Genomic DNA, 10307 nt, shown 5'->3' on the forward strand with positions numbered 1-10307 from the left:
CCATGAAACCTTTGCTTGGTCCTCTAATTCACTTGATGAAGTTAGAATTCTTTTGAATGAATAAAATCTGTCGGGACAACTTCCTATCAGCCGGTCTAATTGCACTCTTGTCACCACGACGAACTCACACCCAACTGGCAGTTGAAGCATATATATATGTTCAGTAAACCAGGTGATTACCACCATCCATGTTTTTCTAGCATATTTATGGGCATCCAAGGTTTTATGCCTGTTCATCAAGAAGATGCGCATGGACAGATATCTTGATGAACTGAAGCAGTGGCCATAGCAGAAGGAGTGCTGAACACTGAACAAAAACATTATCGATGCAGTATTCGGTCAAAGCTTTCTGTCGCCAACCAGGGAGAGCCATAACTCATGCAAAGTGCTAGTCTGGAATTCACATTCATCCACCCCTGTCTGCTATTGTAACTGCATGAATAGCCATCACCTCACCAAGATGTACTCCATGCAATTCTGTAGGCCCTAGCAAGGTTAGAACTTGGAAATTGGGATCAAAGCTTGGTGAGTTAGACAAACCTCTCACAGCTAATAAATGTCCCTATGATCTTGTATTCATAATCTAAGTAGTCCCTCCGTCCAGATTTACACGTTGGAGAAATGGTGTATCTAAACCTATTTTTAATTCTAGACACATCCATTTGTTTTCATTTCTACGATAAGTAATTCAAGACAGACGGAGGTAGTAGAAACAAAGCAGCCAAGACAAAAATCGCATGCGCTTAATCTCGGACGTAACGGACTGGTAGATTTTCCGTTGAGGAAGGTTGCACATAGCATGTCGAACCTTGGCGGCGTGTGGATGGAGAGGGGGTCAGTGAAGACGGCGTGGTCGCTCAGGTATACGTCCTGAAGTGTCATCTCCGGCGTACTCACATCACGATGTACAATGAATGCATTTGTGAGGGCCAGAGCCATTGCTGAGCCAGTGTGAGGTATGGAATCGACGTGTTATTACATTTTTGAAAAGAAAATCAAAAACCTCGAACGTAATATACTTATGATGTGATGGTAACGGAGCGGTAGATGTGTTGCAGGACCCCTGTGAAGCGGTGGATGTCGAGGGTGACGTTCTGCCCGTTGAGGAAGGTCTCCCACAACATGTTGAATCCCTGCTTGTGCAGGGAGACGGGATCCGTGAACACGGTGTGGTTCCTCGGGTACACGTCCTTGAGCGTGGTCTCCTCGGCGGTGGTCTCGTACTCGACGTAGCGAAGCCCCATGGGAGCCACCGGCTCGCCGTAGGAGGTCCAGGCCGGCCACTTCATCTCGCCCCAAGGGACGATCTGCACCACCGTGCCGTTGCGCGGGAGGAACACCATGTTGCTCAGCCCCGCGCCGTGCACGCCCACCAGCACGTCGCACGAGTTCACCGTCCCCGCGAACTTGCCCAGGTCGCGCACAACCTCCGGCCCCGCGGCTACCACCTCGAAGCCAACCTCAGTGGCAGCTGCTATAACTTCCGCCTCGTTCGTCAGCGCCCTCGAGTTCCTCCGCAGCACCATGACGAGACGAGGCCTTCCACTCTTTATGGGGGTCACCCACTCACGCTTCAGAGAGTAAGCCGACCGGAGCAGGCCGCGAAAACCCATCGTCGTGTAGCCCTTGCCGGAGAGAGCCGAGTCAATCCCTAGCTCCTTATGGCTCTCCGTTCCGACATGCACCGACGGGAAGCAGCGCACCTCGTTGTCGGCGTCGAAGTCGATGATCGGGTAGATGGAGAGCATGGAGAGGGCGTGGCGGTACTTGGCGATCCATTTGCGGTCGTAGTTTGTGGCCACGAGCCGGACGCGGCCATCGTACTCCCGCGCCGTGTTGTAGAGAGGCATGATGATGTCGGTAATGGCGTGGAAGATGTTGACGCCGTAGCCGCCGGTGGAGAAGACCACCGCTGGGACGTCGTAGGTCACCGTGCACCGCGGCGCACCCGGTCCCGGTGGGGCTCTCCAACGGATGGTCACCTCACGGACCAGCTGCATCGTCGGTGTCTCCCACTTGCGCGGGTACGGGCGGATCGTGATCGTCCCATTGTCTGGCCGATTGTCGTCAGACGCTGAGACGACGTAGACAGTGGCGGTTTTGCCGTGCAGACGGACGTCACCTTGCATGGCACACATGTTGGTGCGATAGCTGCTGAAGTTGCAACTTAACTTGCTCCTTGGTGCGGCTACATCAGCATCTGCATGCACACAATAATTATAACGTAATTGGTTAAAAACTTCTCTTTACATACATTTTTCTGTAACTCTTGGAGGAATTAAATTTGCCACTGAATTCTACCATTATGGGCTATCCTCCTTTTGGATGAAAAAAACCATATTGGTACTGTACAACCAACGAAAAGCCTGATATCATTAGTTTGGTTTGCTACCAAATTCTAGTATCGCCAGCAAATTAAATGTACTCTTTGCATGTTAGCTGAGTGGCCCAAACAAAATATGAATTCAAATAATGATTCAATATTTTTTTCGCAAAATAATAATAATAATTCAATATATATTCAGTATACTACTTTGTATCTACCTGATTTTATCAAAGAACCATCCATTCCCACGTTCGTGACGAGGAACCCCTTCCCATTTTTGAGATCTACAATAGATAACAACTATCATCAATACCAGTTTTCCCAAAGCCTGGATCTATTCCATTTCATTATAATACCATACCACAAAACTTAAATCATACTGTAAGGGTTTACCACTGAATGGTAGCACTCCCTCAGCTCCAAATTAAATGAAGTTCAAGCTTTGTGCTAGCTAAAATTCCCTATTGTTTGGCCAAGTCTGCAGATAAATGTGCTAATATCTACACCATCAAATAAATATAGTACACAAACATATTTTATGATGAAAAGTAATTTTGGCATTGTAAATGTTGTATACTAGTACACAAACATATTTTATGATAAAAAATACATTTTCATATGCTATACTCGGGGGTGGAGCTTGACAGAGATTGTTGAAGGGCCAAAAAGACAACTTAATTGTGCTTAATCTTGAGTAATCTTTAAAATTTAAGCCTAAGTAACAATTCAACCTACTCTAAGGAATTTTCTAGGGTAGGGGGGCGTGACTCAGTTTGTTAGACTGCCCAAGTGCCCATAGTCTGAGTAATTTACTTATGTGACAATAATTTAATGAGAAGAGATATGTTATGAGTAAAAAAGACAAGATGAGTTTACAACCTAATAAATAAAGTATACTACACATATATTACTCCCCACTATAGAGATAGTAGCATATGCTTACTAACATATGCATGTTACTAGTCTAAGTTAATCGCGCTATGCCTAGTCTTACTAGGAAAGCTCCGCAGCTGACTATATATATTAAGGTTGTACTAAATCAGCGACGATTACCATGGATTAGAGAGAGTAGCACATACTAAATCCAGAAGTTGGAATCATTTGGACAGAAACACATGCGTGCACTGCACATTAGTCCTCAGATCTATTGTGCAGGGAAGAGAAAGGTAATTAATTAGTTACCTCTGTTTGCATCGACGACCTTGTCGGGCGTCTCGTCGCCCGACGCCGGAGAAGAAGGGGGTGCTTCGACGACCGGATCTGAATTCATCGACCACAGGGCAAATAATATTGTTGTTAGTGCCAAATCGAGGATTTAATTAAAGAAGTGTGTTTTGTGGCATACCATGTGCAGCTTTTGACTTGGCTACTAGTTGTTGCCGCGGCTGCCATATCGCACCCTCTACACCAGCTTCGCCAATGCTGGTCTCTGCAACTGCAAAAAACAATGGAACGCAAGTCATCTCCACCTCTTGTTTTACATACGCATTGTGACCGCAAATACTCCCTCCGTCCCAAAATAAGTGTCTCAACTTTGTACTAGCTCTAGTACAAATTTGTACTAAGCTCAAGACACTTATTTTGGGACGGAGGGAGTATATGTTATGGGAGCGCCTATTTATCAGTTAATTGAAAAAACAATTGTGTCAGTCTAATTGTTAGGCGGTTGGATCGCCATCCAACGGCCAGTATCAGGCCATACTGTTCATCTTGAACCTCTCTTTCTTCCCCATCCCGCACAACTGCCTGCCTGCTCTGCTCCATCCCATCCGTGTGCCTCTCCTCCCCCCATGCATTGATGTACATGTTGTCGCCGCGACCATCCCTCTAAGCCCTGCCAATATGAACCAACACCGACGGCTCCCGCACTCCCAGACTCGCACTCGTGAACCTGCTTCCTTAGCTTTGCCTGGGACGCCGTAGCTTGCACCGTCGTCCCCGTCTCCAGCGGGGTCCTAGCTCGGCCTCGCCGGGGACGACGCTTGTCACTGCGCCTCTCACGTTTCCCACACCTTCGGTCTTGTTTGAATTCGATTGATTGACGCCAACAAAAATTTCAGGCACCTGGCGATTAGCAAAACCACAAATATATACAAACTCGACGGTCGCAATAGATGAACCAGCAATACGCGCTCAAGAATACTACTAACATAAAAACCGATTGATTTCTCGAAAAGGTACGCTCAAGGTAACACTAAATGTTGACCCGGCCGGGTCGATCTTGTCAATCTAAAGGTGAGGGATCGATCTTGTCAAGCATTATCTTCTCCATAAAAACGATCTATGGACCGGATTCTACTATATATCAAGAGATAAATGGAACATAAACTTAAAAATATATCGTGATGCGACAAAATTAAGCTCAAGCATATTTCTTGTTGGCGAGTCGTCGGTGGTAATTTAGAGAGAGCACTTACTGTGAACGACCTGCTGCGGCATGAAGTCGGACTTGAGGACGGCGAGGACGAGGAGAGGAAGCAGGAGACACGCGACGGCGGCGGCTCCTCCTCCGCTCACAAGCTTCTTACCGCTCTCGTTCCTCCCGCCCCTTTTCATCTCGCTCGCTCGCTCGCTCTTGTGCGTGCGCACGTACCTACTGGCTTGATCACTTGGTAGCTTGCTTGCTCCAGTGAATAATGGTGGGCACTGATCTTCACTGCTAGTAGTAGTATAGCATACTCCTCCTACTTATGGGTATCTCTTGCGAGTGAAGCATACTGTCAAACGCGCATTAATGCGCGAGCTTAGTTTAATCCAAAGGTCTTGAGGTTGACCTTCCAGCAGTACCGTCAGTCACTAACTCCCATGCACACAGCATGTGCATTTGCTCTAATGGTGAACATCGAACAGAGAGCCCTTTGCTAAACTAAGCATACCATGGACAGAGCGCCATGGACTACCGGCGCGTGCATCGGCTCCTCTCACACACCTTCTCAGCGTTGATATCAACTACCCGCAAAAAAAAAAAAAAAAAAAAAGTTGATATCAACTGTGGCAGCACCATCTCCGGATCCAGATCGTGCTGGCGTGCTGCAATATTCACTTGTTATAACCAACGCTTCTTCCATATAAATATCGGAGTAGTATCTTTTAAACAGTACAGTGATCCACAATGGAAGATTCCCGTACGAAGTTCGAGTAAAATTTTATTTGTTTCCGTTCCGATGTGATATCATCGAATAACATAGACGAATGGTTGGTTGGCTTGCGATTTCAACTTTATTGGAGGTTTTGTCATTCAAGTTTCCGAGTCGGATCCAAGGGGCGGACAGGGTTCCGGTCCCTGACCTGACCGAGCCGTCCTTTGGACCAGGCCAGAATGGCCAGCCGAACGGTCTGGATTTTAGGTGGCGGTTCAGACCAGGCTAGACCGGGTGGCTCGCTGGATTTTGCCACCGTGCGTGCCGTAGTGCCGCCACTAGAGCTCCCAGTGCTGACTGTGCGTGTGTGTGCAGCTCGCCGTGCTACTGTACTGCTAGGTGTGGCACGTGCGAGTGTAGGTTCTCTGCCGGTGCTCCATCGTCACATCGGAACGGAAACAAATAAAATTTATATGGAACTGTGCATGCCATCGTCACAGCTCGCCATGATCGCTGTGCATGCGTGGTCACCGACGCAATTGGACATTGTCGGGAGAGGCCCAGAGGCATGCAGGAGGGAGGCCACACCCTCTTGAGTGCTGTGGGTGGCTGCGGTCGACGTCAAGGTCGAGATCGGTGGCGGTGCGCGCACGACAGCCATGGCGCACACGGCGGCAAGAGGCTACAGAGGACGGGAAGGAGAGGGGAAACAACCACATGCTCACCATGAGCATGTGAAGAGGTCGGCGAGGCCGGGGAGGCGGGGACGGTGGCCGATGATGGTCATGGTCAGAGAAGACAGGATGCGTGCTGTCGTCTCTATGGTGTTCTAGACCAATTCATTGCATAGGGAGGACGATGGCGATATGGCGGTGCTCAAGGACATGGTGGTTCAACCGGGAGCTGGAACGGCGGTGGTTTTCGCCCTGCAGCTTCGGTCCAGCTCGGTCGGACCGGACCAGTGGGCCTTGTGAAGAACCGGACTGGTTTCTTGAGTGAACCATTCGGTCCGGTCTAGAGCGGGCCACAAACGGGCTGAAAAGCCCGCTTCGCTCCGTCCAGCCTTAGTCTGATCCACGGTGGCCTTTTTTTTCCACCATCACTTGCATAGTCAATCTCTCTCAAAATGGGGTGCACCCACACGTGCCCTCTCTGATGGGCCGGCCCGTCAGATTGACGTGGTGGCTCGTAGCACGCAGCTGCCCAGCGTCATTCGATCGGGTACTTTTTTAATAAGTAAATTGAAAAAAGTTCACCCATTCAATAAAAGTTCATCAATTTCGAAAAAGTTCACAAATTGAAAAAAATACATAAATTTCAAAAAAGTGTATCGATTTCAAGAAAATGTTTGCATACCAGGCACCGGGCTGCCCTTTTATTGTTTACTCTACCAGGTATTCTTGGTTGATTCTTGTTATATCTTGGGCATATCTGGTTACCGGTCTGTCATACGGTAGGATGGAGACGGTCATCAACTCACATCTGGAGATAGATTTACATACGAGTTGTACGAAGTACAGTACATGATTGTGTTATTTTACCTGTCCGTTTAGGACATGATTCGACCATGTTTTTTTTTACGTATATATATGTACATGCATAGCCACAAGTAGGCTTTCAACACCCCAACGTGAGGTTGTTGAGAGATCAATCAATTAACAACGACCAGCCGACGGCAAGCTAGTTGGTCATGTCGTCGTTCGCCGGCGTATCCATCTTGGACGACGGCAAGTTGTGCACTTCCACCATGACCTTCGCTGACACCAGCTCGGCCTGCTTGTGGTCCAAGCTAGGTTACGCTCGTATCAAGAAAGAGACGCCCACTGGTCAGAGCCTCACCTCTCGTGATTTCGGGGTAGGAGGCCATCTGAATGATTTAGGAATATACTTGCCACGATTGAGCTTTTCCATTGCATGTCAATATCTCTATTCCTAATGGAGCAGTTGGTAGTCTCGCTTCCAGGTTTTTTTTCGTCCCACCTTTCATGGTTTTTTTTGGTACCTCCTCTCACTTCATCGGTTTATTTTTGCGTCACCCTCTCACACAACAAAAGAAATCTGAATAGATCAGAACTTTCCATACTAGCGCAACTTATTTAGTAATGTAGAATCAATTACGAAAAATCTCTAAAGATCAAATCTAAATTAATTAACCTTACCTTAAATCAGTCAATCACATTAATTAGAAAATAAATAATTGATTTTCAGAAAAATCGCTCAATCACGTTAACCTTACCTTAACTCAATCTCCAAACAAAGGAAACAATACATCGAGGGAGCAGTAAATAAACTCCCTTTCTTATTACATGTATATGATCTTCCCTTTCCTCTCCGTTGTCGAGCGTTCTTGATTCTCGAGGTCGATGCTTGTGCCGTGTCACTGGGTCGTGACGGTGCCGGAGGACGAGGACAGCGAGGCCGGGTGCCGCGGCACCGCGTTGGCCGCGGCCGGTGAAGGGGGCGAAGAAGGGCGGCTTCCTTGGCCGTGGCTGTGGCCGTGGCCCTGGGAGTTGGTGCGGTGGAAGCGGCACTTGGAGGACCCGTCGTGGGTGGCCGGCGCGCAGACGCACTTGGAAGCGGGCCCGTGGCCCGCGCCGGACGGCGCCGACGCCGACCTGGGCCACCTCCTCCGCGTATTCTTGGAGCCGTAGTCTCGCTTCCAGGTTTTTTTTCGTCCCACCTCCCATGGTTTTTTTGGTACCTCCTCCCACCTTCGCTGGTTTTTTTTCATATATTTTTTTTCGTCCCCTCCCCCCACTTCATCGGTTTATTTTCGCGTCACCCTCTCACACAACGAAAGAAATCTGAATAGATCAGAACTTTCCGTACTAGCGCAACTTATTTAGTAATGTAGAATCAATCACGAAAAATCTCTAAAGATCAAATCTAAATTAATTAACCTTACCTTAAATCAGTCAATCACATTAATTAGAAAACAAATAATTGATTTTCAGAAAAATCGCTCAATCACATTAACCTTACCTTAACTCAATCTCCAAACAAAGAAAACAATGCATCGAGGTAGCAGTAAATAAACTCCCTTTCTTATTACATGTATATGATCTTCCCTTTCCTCTCCGTTGTCGAGCGTTCTTGATTCTCGAGGCCGATGCTTGGGCCGTGTCACTGGGTCGTGACGGTGCCGGAGGACGAGGACAGCGAGGCCGGGTGCCGCGGCACCGCGTTGGCCGCGGCCGGTGAAGGGGGCGAAGAAGGGCGGCTTCCCTGGCCGTGGCTGTGGCCGTGGCCCTGGGAGTTGGTGCGGTGGAAGCGGCACTTGGAGGACCCGTCGTGGGTGGCCGGCACGCAGACGCACTTGGAAGCGGGGCCGTGGCCCGCCGGACGGCGCCGACGTCGACTCGGGCCACCTCCTCCGCGTATTTTTGGAGCTGTGGCTGGCTGATTTACATGAATTATTTCCCTCAGTTGTGGTGGCAAAAATACACATAATCCATATTGTTATGCACTACCGTGTGTGTGTGTGTGTGAAATAGATGGATTATGGTCCCGTACTCGATAAGATGGATATGTGTGTGTGTTAGAGAGAGAGGGAGAGGGGGAGAGAGAGTGAGAAAGTGGGAGGGAGAGAGTGCGTGTGTGCGAGGATTTGATGGTAAAAAAGGTCGCCAATGTCACTTGATATGTATGGAATATTAATATTGAACTCTTAAAGTTAATGTGGCCCCGTTGCAACGCACGGGCGTTCTTCTAGTATACACAGAATTACAATTCTAACCATAAATGAGAGATCACCATAATATCGATACTCCTCGATTTAGGGGATTAGGAGATATGTCACGTTACGTGACATATTAGTCTAACACTCCCCCGCACACTAGTAGAAAAAGGGCCTATAGTCCCGGTTGGTGAGGGCCTTTAGTCCCGGTTCATGAACTGGGACTAAAGTGTCGGTACTAATGCCCTGACCCTTTAGTCCTGGTTCAATCCAGAACCGGGACAGATGGGCCTCCATGTGGCCTGTCCGCTGAGCCTAGGCAGGAGGGCCTTTGGTCCCGGTTGGTGGCACCAACCGGGACCAATAGGCATCCACGCGTCAGCATTTCTATGGCTGGGGTTTTTGTTTTTTTTTTTTTGAAGGGGGGGGGGGGGGTTGGGGGGTTAATTTAGGTGTTTCATATATTGTGCTATAGCTAGCTAATTAATAGAGAGAAGTGTCCTCTCTTTTGTCCGTGCTTGGTCGACGCTACGTACCATACATACGTATAGAGAGGACTAGCTAGACACACTAGCTAGCTAGTAAGCAAACAGAAGATCGTCATGAACATATATGCATACAGAGAGAAGTGATATCGACCACCTCTCCTTCTCCGAGAGATTGGTCGAACAACAAGTTCTCGTATATCTATCCGACACTACCGGCTACATATATACAATAATTATCTTTTACAAATATATAATCTCCTAACATACGGACGCGTGGTCCACATAGTATTCTCCGTCTTCAGCGATCACGTGGTCAAGAAAGAATGCCGCCAATTCCTCTTGAATTGCTCGCATGCGATCTGGTGCTAGGAGTTCATCCCGCATCCGAAACATCTAATTTTAAGAAGGGGGTCAATACATATATATATATATATATATATATATATATATATATATGAATGAATGAAACTCAACACAAATGATGGTAATAAAATAAAATTGTGAATATTGTTATTTACGCACTTCATATTGTTTGTCGGAGTAGCCCCGCTCACAGGTCGTGTGGCGGATGGACTCGCAAATGTAGTATCCACAGAAATCATTCCCTTGTTCCTGCCACAACCACTTTACAAGAAATAGAGGTCAATCAAACTGATAATTAGCAAGCATGCTAAATGGTATTGATGAAACTAGCGCTTGAATCACTAGGAGATGCGTGGAATATGCTACTATATAGT

The 10307-nt window shown here is 47.7% G+C and overlaps 1 protein-coding gene across 2 annotated transcripts; it reads right to left on the reverse strand.

The window, feature by feature from the left end:
- Positions 1 to 864: 864 nt before the first annotated feature.
- Positions 865 to 4972, reverse strand: LOC123135284 (alpha-1,3-arabinosyltransferase XAT3). Of its 2 annotated transcripts, XM_044554336.1 has the most exons (5): positions 4744 to 4972; positions 3672 to 3761; positions 3509 to 3586; positions 2545 to 2610; positions 865 to 2200 (listed from the first exon to the last, which is right to left on the reverse strand). In XM_044554336.1, exons 1-5 carry the CDS (start codon positions 4880 to 4882, stop codon positions 1020 to 1022), a joined length of 1554 nt encoding a protein of 517 aa, XP_044410271.1. In that variant the 5' UTR covers positions 4883 to 4972; the 3' UTR covers positions 865 to 1019. The 2 variants fall into 2 exon arrangements, with proteins under 2 accessions (XP_044410271.1, XP_044410272.1); XM_044554337.1 differs by lacking the exon at positions 2545 to 2610 and having other exon boundaries at positions 4744 to 4970.
- Between the last annotated feature and the right edge of the window lie 5335 nt (positions 4973 to 10307).

This window comes from Triticum aestivum, chromosome 6B (genome assembly GCF_018294505.1).
Source record: "Triticum aestivum cultivar Chinese Spring chromosome 6B, IWGSC CS RefSeq v2.1, whole genome shotgun sequence".
NCBI classification, from domain to species: Eukaryota; Viridiplantae; Streptophyta; class Magnoliopsida; order Poales; family Poaceae; genus Triticum; species Triticum aestivum.